General features: G+C 36.7%; 1 protein-coding gene across 3 annotated transcripts in view; it reads left to right on the top strand.

The window, feature by feature from the left end:
- The window catches only part of LOC141315343 (adhesion G protein-coupled receptor B1-like), a 32228-nt gene extending 19739 nt beyond the window's left edge, over positions 1–12489 (top strand). For 2 of the 3 annotated variants that reach the window (XM_073832679.1, XM_073832677.1), the window contains 6 exons: positions 811–906; positions 994–1033; positions 4002–4657; positions 9205–9240; positions 9340–9498; positions 10885–12489. In XM_073832679.1, coding sequence (XP_073688780.1) covers positions 811–906; positions 994–1033; positions 4002–4657; positions 9205–9240; positions 9340–9498; positions 10885–11079 — 1182 coding nt within the window. In that variant the 3' untranslated portion in view covers positions 11080–12489. The remainder of the gene's footprint in view (positions 1–810; positions 907–993; positions 1034–4001; positions 4658–9204; positions 9241–9339; positions 9499–10884) is intronic. The other variant, XM_073832678.1, reaches the window with a different exon arrangement.
- The last annotated feature ends 3163 nt before the right edge of the window (positions 12490–15652 follow it).

The raw sequence follows: 15652 nt of genomic DNA, 5'->3' as shown, positions 1-15652 counted from the left end.
ATTTGGAAAAATTATAAAAACTGTCAGTATGTAATGGCAATCTGCCAAAAAAAAGTCTGGTTAACTCGATTTATATTATGATAAAAATATATATTTATTACTATTGTATAGTAAAATGTTCTTCTGAAAGTTAAAATAATCATCATTATCAAAAATCAGTGTTATTACAAGTAATATCATAATGAAGATTTAAATTTTTTTTTTTTTTAATTGATTGGATATGTTGTTTAATGACTAAAATGTAATGAAATTGCTAAAATGGAACACAAAAACACAGATTACTATATAATACAGAATTTAGAAACAAATACAGAATTTTTAAGGCCTGCTGGTCTTAGTTTTGTTCATATACTATATGTGACGCTGGACCACAAAACCAGTCATAGGGGTCAATTGAGAATTTGAGAATTTGAAAATTGAGATTTAAAAAAGCTGAATAAATAAGCTTGTTAGGATAGGACAATATTTGGCCGAGATACAACTTTTTGAAAATCTGGAATCTGAGGGTGCAAAAAAATCTAAATACTGAGAATATTGCCTTTAAAGTTGTCCAAATGAAGTTCTTAGCAATGCATATTACAAATTAAAAAATTAAGTTCAATATATTTGTGGTAGAAAATTTTACGAAATATCTTCATTTATCATGATCTTCACTTAATATCCTAATGATTTTTGGCATAAAAATAAAATCTATCACTTTGACCCAAACGATATATTGTTGGCTAGTGCTACTTATAACTGGTTTGTGGTCCTGGTTCTCAATTTTAGATGCAAATGAAATACTTAAACATGATTTTTCCAATCATTTAGGTTCAAGAGGCGGTAAAGTGTCGTGTTGTTGACCGCCAAGACGATGGAAACGGTGACTCTGGTGGATCTTTCCAGAATGGCCATGCTCAGCTGATGGTAAATTCTGACTACATTTCTGTTTATCTGTTACACATTATGTATAAAATTGTGGTTTAAAAATCTCATTCGCATTGTTTTCTCCAGACTGACTTTGAAAAGGATGTGGACATGGCTTGCCGATCAGGTGAGTCTCTCACAACGTACGCTCCTCCGGCCACTTGAAGTTGTTGTGACATCCCTCTGAGAGGTTTATACAAGATATAAGTGCCATTTTACAGGCCACATAATGCATTTTCTACAAGGAGATTCAGAACACGATCTGATAGCTGGCGAGAAGCAAAATGCAGATAAATAGACTTGTCTGTTCCCCTCCCGTGCCTCAGATCTGCCGCCCTGTCCTAATTAAGTCCCTCCCGACATTTCATTATCAGATAACAGCTTTCTTCTCTGATATCTATCGGAAATGGGATTCTGATTATTTGTCAAGACGACGTATCAAGCTAGCATCTGGAAATAGAGACTTGTGATGTGATATTTTTTGCTTTTTTGAAGTGTGAAAGACTAAAAATGAAGCCTTCAATCAGCCTTCCTTCAGATGCTCTAAGGGCATTTTCACATGACTTGTTAAAGCTAAAGTTTAATTCTTGGCTGCATTATTGTGCGAAGTGTTGAAATGCAACCCTCAAAGTTCACAATTTCATTTTTGTTTGCTCCTGTTTTCCACTAACCTTTTGTCATGCAGCCAATTATCCCTAGTAAAAAAGTAATAGATTTAAATGCATTTATTTTATACTAAGTATAGTTCAAGTCTATTAACATAATTACTAACATAACACTCGAGACTTACTGATATAAAAATTTTAATTACATTTTATTTGGAGTACTACTTGTGCACAATGCACATTTCTTAATATTAAGTCTAAAATATGTTATAATGTCACTACTGATGAGGATTGTGTAATCTTTAAATAATATCAGTCTTTAAATGCAAAATATTTAAAGTGTACTTGCAATAGTTCCACTTTAGCATAATCAAATATACCAGTTTAGTATACTAAAAATACAATTGCAGGGTATTTTTATTAAGTACATAATATGTATTTGTAGTATACTTAAATGTATTTAAATACATTTTAGTATATTTATTTTTCACTAGGGATTACATGCCAATTCACTAAATGTATAATCTGCTTGCTGGCGGCACTCATGGGAAAATCAAATAGGAATCCTTCATCCTTTGTGTATTTACACATTTATTATCCCATCTTTGACAATTTTTTTTCCTGCAACATATCAAAATAATTGTTAGGTCATGTCTGTTTTAAGTTTGAATGTTATATATTTCATTAGATTTTTCACTGTCTGCCATTTCAACTTTCTAGCTCATAAAATTCTGTGTTATCATTAGGGTCTTATAAATTCCAAGATGCTGAAAAAAATGAAAAATAGAATTTAATGTATAGTGCGGAATGTCACAGAATGTGGCCAATTTTGGATTAATAAATAAAAAATAGGGCTGTAAAATTATTAAAATTCAATTTGCAATGTGGACTAGCATCAGTAATTATTTAACGGGAATCTGAAATATAGAATCTGCTTGCCTCTGAGTGAATGAACGCCATATTTTCATCTTTTTGCACATACTGCACGGTTCAAACTGCCTAGTGTGAGTACACCCTAAGACTGGTTTTGTAGTCCAGGGTCACATATTATTCTTATGATTCAGCAAAGTTTTATTTCAATTAATTACATCATAATTCGAGCTAGGGGTGGGCGGTACACCTGTCATAGTCAGCACCGGTGTGAGATTGCGCCACGACATGGATTTTCTAATACCGTCAATACCGTAATAAATTAATTATGTGCCTTGAACGGCTGCATCTACATCAATAATAGCTAATTCTAAATAATGCATTACATTTTCTTCAAATGTTCAGCTGTGGTCTGAATACCTGTCCTTATACTATATATATTGTTGTAAATAAAAAAGTAAAACATATTCGTATCAGCTTTGCAGGTGGTAGGTAAAAGGGGAGTGGCCATTAAACGACTGGTGAAACATCGTGAAGAAAGGTCGGGCCTGTAGCCTATACCAGGGGCGGGGTGGCAATCGGGACGACCGGGACTTTTCCCGGCGGCCGGCCGAAGGATTCATACAGCGGATCACAAATTGAGCGGGCGCAAGGCGAACGCTACCGGCCTGTTTACTTTTGCTTTCGATTTTGCGATAACGCACACTCTGTGTAAAGGGAGCAGCACATCTTATAACGTTAACAGATATTTGTCAGTGCGTACAAGATTGCAGCAAATCCTCCAGTCTATGTTTGTAATCTCTCTTTACTTTCGACCCGTGATCATTCAAATCTAAAGGTCATTGTACACTGAGTCCGATTTTCGTATGCGTTTTTTTGTTTTCTCATATTCGCCATCCTTATCAAAATGCTTATTATGGATGCGAAAATGCAGAAAATCAAACACGATCCGATTTTTTTTCTTATGACGGACGAAAGTTTCAGAGGCAGTGTGTAAACTCGATTAACATAACCTGTATTTTTTTTAACGTGCAAAAATCTCGGAAGAAAATTTCGTACTCGTGTGTGCAATGACATTAACTCCAGCAGCTTGTGTTGGATGCAGGGTTGCCAAGTCCGCGTTTTTCCCCACAGAATTGGTCTACTTTTAAACTGTTGCCATGGGTTGATTTCTCCCAGTTATTTAAAGGTTTTAAATATTGCAGAAATTAAATTTCAATAAAAAATAATTTTTGTTTTGTTGTACACTGTTAAGTAAGATCTTTAGGTTTTTTGCAAAATAAATATGTTAAGAATGCATACTCTCCCATGTCTCTTTTTGATAAGGATACCTACCATTTACTTATTATATTATAAAAATATTAACTTTATTCACATACTAAAGGGACAGGACAAGCTACTCCTCCCAAAATGTACCAAAAAAAGTAATACTGTGATATTATACCGTCACCGTTCAAAAGATGAAAAATACCCTGATATTAATTTTAGGTCATATTGCCCACCCCTAATTCGAGCTGATGAAAGATCAGCAAAATGTAGCACCGCTCTATCAAACCTGCATGCGTTTTCTCTGCTCTGATCTTTTTTCACTTACTAAGGCTTTTTCCCTCTGATTCACAGGCACCCTAAAGCGTTCCTCCCAACAAGGTGAAGAGAAGGTAGCTTCACAACAAATCACGGTACAGAAAGGCTCTAACTTCAACACACTTCCTGCCAGCATGGCAAAGGTTCACCTGCAAAACGTCACTGACTACGCCAGCCACACTCTCACCATGCGGCGCGACAAAAGCGGCATTGCCGGGGTCAGTACAGAGCTACCCGGAGCCAAATCTATTTACATCTGTGACGGCGAGCTCTTCAAGCAACTGGACGGAGCCCCGGGAGACAGCGGTGGTCCCGAAGGAGGAGGAGGTGGAGGGTCGGGCCAGGGTTATGTGCTCTTGCCCAACAACAACAACACCCTGAGGCCTGCAAAGGGCAGCAAGGACGACCAAGCAACCAAGTACAACATCAGCATCGAACAGTTACCCCAGACCAGGCTCATCCACCTGGCCAACCCTGCTGGCACTGATCCCGTGCCAGGCTTCGGGTTGAAAAGCCTTCCTACTGACCGAGTCAGCGTTTCCTGCTCAGAGAGGGACTCCCCGGTGCAGACAGTGCAGAACATCTCCAGCGAGTCCCAGATGACAAACACATGCGAGCAAGGGGACTCTGGGAACTCCGGCATGATGTCTAAGAGCGAGACTGTCTCCACACTGTCTATGAGCTCTTTGGAGGTATGAAACGACCATAATCATGAGATCAAACAATGCAACCCTCTACGTTGCAAGTAAACCACTTGCATACATGACAGCATTTTGCTCTAGGTGATAAAATAATTTCTATAATGCCACTGGCTTGCAATAATTGAAATGACAATTTTTTTAGATTTCACTCGCCATTGATTAAGCAATAAATATATGTGACTGGACCACAAATCCAGTCATAAGGTTAAATTGTTTATCTGAAAACTGAATAAATAAGCTTTCCATTGATGTATGGTTTGTTATGAAATAACAATATTTGGCATAATCTGGAATCTGAGGGTGCAAAAAAATCATAATATAGAGAAAATCGCTTTTAGAGTTGTCCAAATGAGGTTCTTAGCAATACATATTACTAATTTAAAAAAAAAAATGATATATTGATGGAAGGAAATTTACAAATATCTTCATGGAACATGATCTTACTTAATATCCTAATGATTTTGGGCATAAAAGAAACATTTATAATTTTGACCCATACAGTGTATTTTTGGCTATTGCTACAATATACCTGTGCTATTTAAGACTGGTTTTGTGATCCAGGGTCACATATTGTCTTTGGTGTGAACGGACCATAAGAATTTTAGCACAGTAATATTTTCACTCACATACACAAACATTCTGACCACTTGAGAGTTGTTCCACTCACCGTCTTCACAGTGCGCTATTCTTATTGATATCATATAAATGGATGTGCAGTGTATTCTGATGGACCGTAAACTCCAGTGCGTAGGTGTCCAACTCTCATCGTTTTGCTGAGAGTGCTCTTTTTCTCATATGCACTCAAAGAGAGAGAAAGCGAGAGAGTCTTATATACCATTAAGTAGTGGCTTGCTACAAGTAAATGATCCTCTTGTCTTTTCTAGTCGAAATGACTGAGAATATATGGAATTCTTTAAGGAGGAGCCACTGCCAGTTTCTTTAGTAGTGGGTGGAGCTAATGCACAACCGTTAATCTTATTGGCTAGCGCTCACCTATTAACATTCACGTTTTGATTTCAGCAAATCAGTTAGAGCAAATGCAGATAATGTGATTATTATTTATGAGCCCAGCAGCTTATCAGACCTAGTAGTAGAATTAGTACACTGTAACAAATTAATTTTCAAAGTTGTAGATAAAACAAAGACTATTAGAGTATGTTTTACAAGAAAATGCCATTTGAGTCTTTCTACTTTAAAGGATTTGCTTACCCCCATGTCATCTAAGATAATCATGTCTTTCTTTCTTCAGTCACAAAGAAATTAAGTTATTTTAAGGAAAACATTCCAGGATTTTTCTCCATATAGTGGATTTCAATGGTGCTCAATGGATTGAAGGTTAAAAATGCAGCTTCAAGGGGCTCTAAACAATCTCAACCAAGGAATAAGGGTCTTATCTAGCCATTTCCTTTAAAAAAATAATATTTAGACACTTTTTAACCACAAATGCTTGTCTTGTCTAGCACTGCGATGTGTTTGTGAACTCTGTGCATTCCTGTTCAAGACAGTTAGGGTCAGTTAGCTTTTTTACCATTTTTTGTGAAGGGTGTTTGACCCTCTAATGCATGTTCACTTTGAAAACATTGGGTCGGTACTTCTGCAGCGATGTAGGACGATTTCGAAGTTGGAGGAGAAAATGAGATGGGCTTTTTCGACATACTCTAACTGTATTGAACCGGAGTGCACAGAGTACGCATGTTCATCGCAGAGCTTGATAAGATAAGCATTGATAAGCATAAGCATTTGAGATAAAAAAATATACAAATTGCAATTTTTTAAAGAAAATAACCAATCGTTTCACTAGATAAGACCCTGATTCCTCGGCTGGGACCGTGTAGAGCCTTTTGAAGCTGCACTGAAACTGCATTTTTAACCTTCAATCCACTGAGCACCATTAAAGTCCACTATATGGAAAAAAATCCTGTAATGTAATCCTCAACTAACTTAATTTTTTTGCAATTGAAGAAAAAAAGACATGAACATTTTGGATGACATGAGGGTGAGTAAATTATCAGGAAATTTTTATTTTGGAAGTGGAGTAATCCTTTAAAGGGGACCCTGGGTATTAGGACTTGTATGGCATAATATAACGTAAATGATGTCTTGTACTGAAATATGTAGTAGAAAACCATGAAAGAATTACGTTATTTAAAAAATCCACATAGTTTTAGACATATTTGGACTATGGACCATTATTGCGATGATGTGAAATGGTTACACGCAGTGGCGCTATCTGTTTTTACCACAACACGAAAACTCAAAAAATAAAATACTGATATAATGGCTACAGCTACTGAAAGAGCTTATAGGTGGTGATGGATATAAGCGTGGCTTAAACAAAATTCCATAAAATGGATTTTTTCCCCCACAATGAATCTAAATGCCCCAGGAAATCGAGTGAAATCCACGCTAAGAAACTTCTTCAGTGGCTTCGGCAATGGATGGCATTTAGCGTTTCTTGTCTCTGCCATTTGTAAGCTCTTTCAGTAGCTGTGGTTGACTAAAATCAGAGCAAAGGTGGAGAGAACAAAGACACAGGTCTTTAGGAAGTTTTATTCGTCTACAGGCATTATTTCCATTTTTTTCTTTTCTCTTCTTATCGCTAGGAAAGCAGTGAAAGCTTACATCGCTTCTCTTCAACTAAAAAAAATGTAACTAAAAGCTGCACAATGTGGCATCGTGTCACTATTTTATTTTCCGAATTGTGTCCCAGTAAAAATAGCAACAGATGCAACCATTTTACATCATTACACAAAATATGCATTAAATGATGTGGATTGTTTAAATAACGTACATTTTAATATTTCAGTAAGAGACATCATTTGCGTTATATTAAACCATACAAGTCTTTATACCTGGGGATTCCTTTAAATTTGAACATTAAATTCAGTGTATTTCAAAATTTGCTAGCAATTTCTGAGTGAATTTTGTTTTAAAGTACACTATGCACACAAACAGTCTGGCGAGCAATCTAAAAAATGTGCTAACCAAAAGCGATTCTTTTGCAAATGTGTTGGTAGAGGGTTGCAATGTGATAGATGTCCTTCACCTGTTTTCTCATTGTTGACAAGCTTGTTTGACTTCATTTAGTCTAAATAATGAAACCGCTCATCACAGTTTGTATTGAAAGATTCATAGCCTAAATGAATCAGAACTCCATTGACACAACAGCTTTCTAAATGACTATTCATTAACATTTAATGGCTAACAGTGCAAATGTGTGTGCGTCTTACAACTCAATGCTGGTTTTGCTCTTTTTTTTAAATCACGATGTCTTTTCATCCTCATCTTGCACTTTTTTTTCTTCACCGTGATTATTTCTAATCACTGATGGACACGTTGGTTTCTGGTCCAAAGAAACTTGCTGTAGACCCATCTGCCTACAAGGCTGTGAATTCACATCAATGTTTGTCATATCTGCCACAAGGGAGCGAGTGTCCTAATTTATGTGCGGAGTGAAAAAAAGCATGTTTGTGGAGAGTGTCTGCTTAGAGGACTGTCATTACGTGGCTCAGAATTACATTTCAACTGACATCAGCCAGTGCACATGCACTCGCTTTCAATAAAATCTGCGTCGAAACACTTAATGGAACGAAAAATCTGCCGCTTCAAAAAGGAAGGAATGAAAGAAGGCCACATAAATTATGCCTTTTCGCATTTGCAATTATCCCTCTTAGAAAAGAAAGTCTCTGCAAAGGTCAGATTTTGCTCATGCTTTAAAAGGGAGCAGATGACAAGCGTGGATTCCTCGTCACCTCAGGCCAAACATGCTCCCAGAATGCATTGCGGGCGCACAGCTGCAGCCACGCACAGCGCAGGCAGAATGTCAGACTGCCCTCAGACGCTCTCCGACAGGCTAAAGAAAGGCCATTCGGTCACAAGCTGTTTACCGCACGCTCATGCCAGGAGCTCAGCGGAAACGTGCAATATAAAAGCCGCACAATGCTTTCACAAAGGCGAAATTTTACAATCGATTTTTCTCTACTTATTGCATTTGGGTCGTTCTCAAACGGTATTGACTTATAAATTGTTACTAAATATTACTTAACTAAATTTAAAGACTGATTAGAATTTAAAAGTAGTTTTTTAAATTTATATTTATAAATTTGATGAATTTAAAGACACAAACTTTTTTTTATTTATTATATTAATTGTTTCTATATTAGTTGCTTTAAATGTTAATTCAATTATTTTGCTTTATTCACTAATGTTTAAACTGTTTAAAATTATTTTTATATTATGTTAAATTTAATGAAATTATATTGTTATATTATTTGATATTAGTTGCTTTAAATATATATTTATATAATATATAAATAGGGTATACCAGATACATGTACTGTGTACAGTACTAAAATGTTAGGTTATTGAATTTTGTCTTTTATATGGCCTTTTTTGAAATATATTAAATCTTTCTTATGACTGAAAAATCTAAAGACTTGTCACTTTTTTTGGGAATGACCCATTTGCTGTTTATTTTTCCCCCCAAGACAACTCTGAAAGGACACACAATAACATCCTTTTCTTATTTGCCCTTTTAGAGACGAAAATCACGCTATGCAGAGCTGGATTTTGAGGTCAGTCTAATGTAAATCTTTCCACAAATGACAGCAGTCTTGTGTGGTGCAGTTTCATTCATCTCTGGAGAGGTTTTAAATGCGGGTTTTGTCTTGCAGAAGATCATGCATACACGGAAGCGCCACCAGGACATGTTCCAGGACTTAAACAGGAAGCTGCAGCATGCAGAGAAGGATAGAGATTCTCCCCCAGTGGACGGAAAGACTGGGAAGAGATGGAGCGTGTCATCAGGAGGCAGCGATAAAACCAATCTTAGTGTATGAGTTTACATTAATCACTTCCTCCTCCTTTTCTATTTGGCATTAAGTGGAACTACGAACATCCCGAGTTTGAATGCAGACTCGAGGACCTTTCCCGGTCCTGCCCTCCTCTTTCTTTCCAACTTCGCTTCTTGTCATATCTATACTGTCCTATAATAATAATAATAATAATAATAACAAAACGCTAAAAATAAATCCTAAAAAAAATTCTATTTCATTCCAAAATTAAGAGAGAAGAACATATACTGTACACAACCGGTCTGAAACCTGGAATAGTTTTTATTTATTATTTATTATAATTTAAGGTCACTAATGCCAAGGCTCACCAAGGCTGCATTTATTTGATGAAACATACAATAAAAACAATAATTAAAATAAAACATACAATAAAACAATAATTATAAATAATTTTTTCAGTTTAAAGATTTGTAATGATTTTAAATAATATCTGCTCACCAAGCTTGATCCAGAGTACAGCAAAAACTGTAAAACTGTGAAATATTTTTGCTACTAGAAATAACTGTTTTCTATTAGATTATATTTTAAAATGTAATTTATTCTTGTGATTTCAAAGCTGAATTTTTAGCATCAGTGCTCCAGTCACATGATCCTTGAGAAATCATTCTAATATTATGATTTGCTGCTCAAAAAACATTGTTTTAATTTTTATTATGTTGAAAACAGCTAATTAGAATTTTTTTCAGGTTTCTTTGATGAAAAAAAAAAAGATCTTTGGATCTTTCTATTCATCAAAGAATCCTGAAAAAAATGTATTCAACTGTTTTAAATATTTATAATAAAAATAAAAAATGTTTCTCACGTGACACTGAAGACTGGAATAATGCTGGAATAAATTATATTCCATTATAATAAGGAATAAATTACATTTTAAAATCTATTCAAGCAGTTTTTTGAAATATAGAAATATATTTTAAAAATATTTCACAATATTACTGTTCTTGCTGTCTTTGCAGGCTTAATGAACAGAAGAAACTTCTTTAAAAAAAACTTTAAAAATCTTACTGTCCAAAAACTTTTGAGTAGTAGTGTATATAATATATAGTGTATATAAAATGTATTTAATAATTTGTGTTAATGCAGGGCAAGTAGCAGTTAACTAAATTCATTTCAATTTTCCCTATATTAATATGTATTTTTTTATTAATGTATTAATTTTTATTCATGTGCTTTATTAATGTATTTTGAGAATTTTTTTATTTGATTAGTTTTTTATTTGATTTTATTTTTAAAATCAAATTTAACTTTATATTGACCTGAAATTGTAGCATTTTTTTTTTTTTTTTTTTGCACTGAACTATGATGTTACTTGACATTTTAGAAAAAAAAAATTAACCTAAAATGTTATTCTTCCTGTTAATGCAGGACAAGCAGCAGACCCCCAGTAAGCGGGCATGGGAGGGCATCAGGAAGACCCACTCGCCCCCATCATGGGTGCGTAAAGAGCTGGAGCCCCTACAGGCCTCTCCTCTGGAGATGCAAGCGGTGGAGTGGGAGAAGGCCAGCGCCACCATCCCTCTGGTGGGCCAAGAGATCATGGACCTGCAGACGGAGGTCTGAGCGACCCCCAGAGCATTCAGAGAAACAGAACAAACTCTACTCGCAGGGAAAAGGGACAAAGAGAGGGAATGAGATTTGAGCGAAAGTGCGGACAAACAAAAGTATGCAAGAAAGAGAGTGAAAGCAACATGGCTGTGCAATTTTTATTTGTGTCGTTTTTTTTTTAATCCTGGAATGGCCTTTTCCTTAATGTCAAAGCAAATCATAACACTTTCGAAAATCCAGGTCTGAGCCTGTTGCTATGGTAATGAGCTGGCACTACCAAGAACGGCTGGAACTGGGCAAGTTGAGTGCTGACCCGGGATGTTGCCATGGGAACATTGGGAGTGACTGACTGATGGGAAGGACTGGAATTCAGACTAAGAGCGGATGAGCCTTAGTGAGTGGCCTTCAATTTCTTACACCTCTGGATACACACATACACACACACACGTATTAGTGATCATGTCACATTTATGGAAGAGAGAGACGTAGCGCTACAACAGAAAGCTTTCAAACTGCCCGGTAGGAATCAGGTGAGCTACACATCATTCGAAATCGAATTCTTAAAAATGATTAGTCTTATTATCATCGTTGTTGATCAGTGTGACATGTGTACGCTTGGGGTGCAAGAGGCGTCGTGATTCCCCAAAGCCATTTGACTGTTAATCTGTCTCAAACGCCCTTCTGAGCCAGTACAGCCCACAGCTGAGCCACTGTGCTGTCCCGTGCACCGCACCGACCTGCGGATCCTTCGGAAATCACTCAACATCGAACTGACATCAGCGTGAGATTCGGTTTGGAAGCAGGTCCAGTCGGTGGGTTCGTGAGAACCGACACGTTTCATTCGCTTGATGTTTTCATCAGAATCACTGGAGCTGAGAGACTTGAAACAAACTGAGTCTCAGAATATGTGCTGAATCATGTTTGAAAGAAACGGAGATGAATATGAATATATAAATATATATATTATACATAGTCTTATATATGAAACTGCAGAGGGGTGTTATTCTCTGGTTAGGTTGTGGTCGCACACAGAGAAAGCACAAGACTCACTCCTCAGAGTCCTGTTGTACAGCATTGTAATTATTTGCAGAAGAGTTCTACAAAATGAATTTTAGCCTATAAATATCTTTCTTACTGTGCTTGGGGAATATTGTTATCATTATTATAGATATCATTGCGATTCTGAGATCCCCCTCCCCAAATTTCATTGGGTTACTGGACTATATCAGTGTTCTGTAACATCATGTAACGGTGTGTGTTTCGGTATCACTGACTGTCACTCCCCATGATACGTACTTGCCTGAATTCTCCACCATCAACCCCTCCCTCTCCTCCCCTTCCTCCTCTCCCTGCCTTTCCACACTCCCTTTTTTAAGTTCACTGGGGTTTCTTTGTTATTGTACAGTTTTCAGAGCACAAAATGAATGTGTCATATTTCTAATAAAAAAGTATATCTATATAATAAAGGGTAAGATGTCATATTTATGGGACTGTGAAAAACTGTGAAATGTCCTGATGGATAGATAGATGATAAATGGATGGACAAACACTGCTGGAAGGATGAATTTATGGATGGAGGGGTGGATGATGGAAGGTTGGATTGACGGATAGATAGATTTATGGATAGACAGACTGCTAGAAGGATGGATAGACGGATGGATGGATGGATGGATGGATGGATGGAATGACGAATGGATAAATGGATAGAGAAACACTGCTGGATGGATGAATGCATGGATGGACAGACTGCTGAATGGATGGATGGAAGGACGGCTTGACAGATGGATAGATGGATAAATGGATGGATGGACAGACAGACAGACTGCTGAATTGATGGGTGGATAGAATGATGGATGGATGGATGGATGGATGGATGGATGGAAGGACAGCTTGATGGATGGAATGACGGATGGATGGATGGAATGACGGATTGATGGATGGATGGATGGAAGGACAGCTTGATGGATGGAATGATGGATTGATGGATGGATGGATGGATGGATGGACGGACGGACGGATGGATGGACAGACAGACTGCTGAATTGGTGGGTGCATGGAATGACAGATTGATGGATGGATGGATGGACAGACAGACTGCTGAATTGGTGGGTGCATGGAATGATGGATGGATGGATGGATGGATGGATGGATGGATGGACAGACTGCTGAATTGTTGGGTGCATGGATGGATGGATGGATGGATGGATGGATGGATGGATGGACAGACAGACAGACTGCTGAATTGGTGGGTGCATGGAATGACAGATTGATGGATGGATGGATGGATGGATGGAAGGACAGATTGATGGATGGATGGATGGAAGGACAGATTGATGGATGGATGGAGGGATGGGCAGACAAACACTGCTGGAAGGATGGAGGGGTGGGTGACAGATGGATGGATGGACAGACTGCTGGATTGATGGATGGATGGAATGACAGATTGATGGACAGAAGGAAGAATTGATGGATGGATAGATGGACAGACTGCTAAATGGATGGGTGGATGGAAGGATGAATGGATATAATAATGGATTGATGAATGAAAAGATGGATTGACGGATAGATGGATGGAGAAACTGCTGGAAGGATGGAGGGGTGGATTGAAGGATGGATGGATGGATGGACAAAATCCTTAAAAATCACTGAAAAACTGAAATAAAATAAACCTAAATATAAATGGTAAAAAAGTACATAAAATGACTGAAACTTTGACTGAAATTCAAAGTAAATAAAAATAAAAGCTGATAAATAAATACTATAGTATATAAATAATATTAAAATAACACTCTGCTCCTTGCGCTGCATTGTCATCCGATGAGCCTATAAATCCACTGATAAAGATTTAACCAATTACAAATGCTTGCGATAATAAATGTGTGTTATTATTCGATTAAAAGAATACATTAGCACTGGAGTCACGGGAATGTGGTGGGAGGGAAAATGTGGCCATGCTGCAAATGGGGGACATTAATTTCATGTCACCAGAGCGACCCAGTGTCCTGAACCTAATTATGTCAGCATTAGTTACTCAACACTTTTTAATACATAGCTGGCTGCAATAAACTAGAAAGATTAATATTATAAAAAATAGATCTGTAAAATCCGTGGTAATAGATCCACTGCTGCTACAATAACAAATAGTATTTATGAATTATATATGAAATAAATTGTAAGTAATTAAACATAAGAAAGACAACAAGAGAAAATATTAGAACTGTTATATGTATCAGTTGCAGTAGTAGCGGTAAATAAAAGCGTAGTACATAAAAATATATGACATTGATGTTATAAACATTGGATTAACATTTCATTATTCGAAATGTAAGCTACAGCCAGCCTAAAATTGAATTTGTGAGCAGGCTCCATTATTTTTAATAGGTCCATGTATACTGTATATATGATTTGTGTAAACTAAATTAAACGACAAACCAAAGACAAACATAAACACAGCTGAGAGGCAAAATAACAGCGGAGGAATATCAAAGTAATAATTAAATGAACATAACCCCACTGGCTTTGACTCATTGCTGTGTGTTAATTTTTTATAATGGGTTCACTAATGCATGAGGACATCTGTTTTCAAAGTTTCCCCATATACTGAAGTGCAGTAATCAGTCTGTGAACAGTTTAGACCAATAAACAAGCCCATGGAGCCTGTTTAATGCATTAGATACAGTAACTTTCATATGTTTATGAGGTGTTTGCTAGGACCTCGTAACCTGTACGGCTGAAAAGTTTGGTGAGATGAGCTACAAACCGTCAGCTGGCTGGAGAACATGATATTCTAATTAAACACCTTGAGCTAATGAAGCATGTTAGGATGAGACCGAACAAACATCGAGATGTTTATTTCATAGGGACATAAGAAAGCTTGTTCTGTCGTGATAATTATGCATTGACCTCTGATTTGAGCACAACCTTATGGAATGTTTTGATTTCACCATCTAATTAAATAAGCACTAATAGGTTGCGCTGTATGTAATGAAGCTTCAGGTTGTTTAGTTGGAAGTGACTGGTGGATGCTTTGATTTGTTTTAGGTTGTTGGAAAGATCAGTCACGTGAGCTAATTCAGCAACTTGCATGACTGACGTTTGATCATAAACATCCAATAGGCCAGCAGCATTAAAAAACACCTTCTGTCATATTTAGTACTGATTTGAATAAGATATTTCTCATAAAAGATGTTTACGTATAATCCACAAGAGAAAATAATAGTTGAATTTATAAAAATGACCACATTCAAAAGTTTTCATACACTTGATTCTTAATACTGTGTTGTTAATGAAATGATCCACAGCTGTTTTTTTGTTTGTTTGTTTGTTTGTTTTAATTTAGTGATAGTTGTTCATGAGTCCCTTGTTTGTCCTGAGCCGTTTGTCTGCTGTTATTTAGAAAAGTACGTTAGGTCCCATTTATTCTTTGGTTTTTCTGCATTTTTGTATATTTTAACCATTTCCAACAATGACTATGATTTTGAGATCCATCTTTTCGCACTTAGGACAACTGAGGGACTCAAATGCAACTATTACAGAAGGTTCGAACACTCACTGATGCTTCGGAAGGAAAAACGATGCATTAAGAGCA

Source organism: Garra rufa, unplaced genomic scaffold (assembly GCF_049309525.1).
Source record: "Garra rufa unplaced genomic scaffold, GarRuf1.0 hap1_unplaced_017, whole genome shotgun sequence".
NCBI classification, from domain to species: domain Eukaryota; kingdom Metazoa; phylum Chordata; class Actinopteri; order Cypriniformes; family Cyprinidae; genus Garra; species Garra rufa.
Note: the sequence above shows the minus strand (reverse complement) of the source record. Positions and strands in the feature narration are given on the sequence as shown.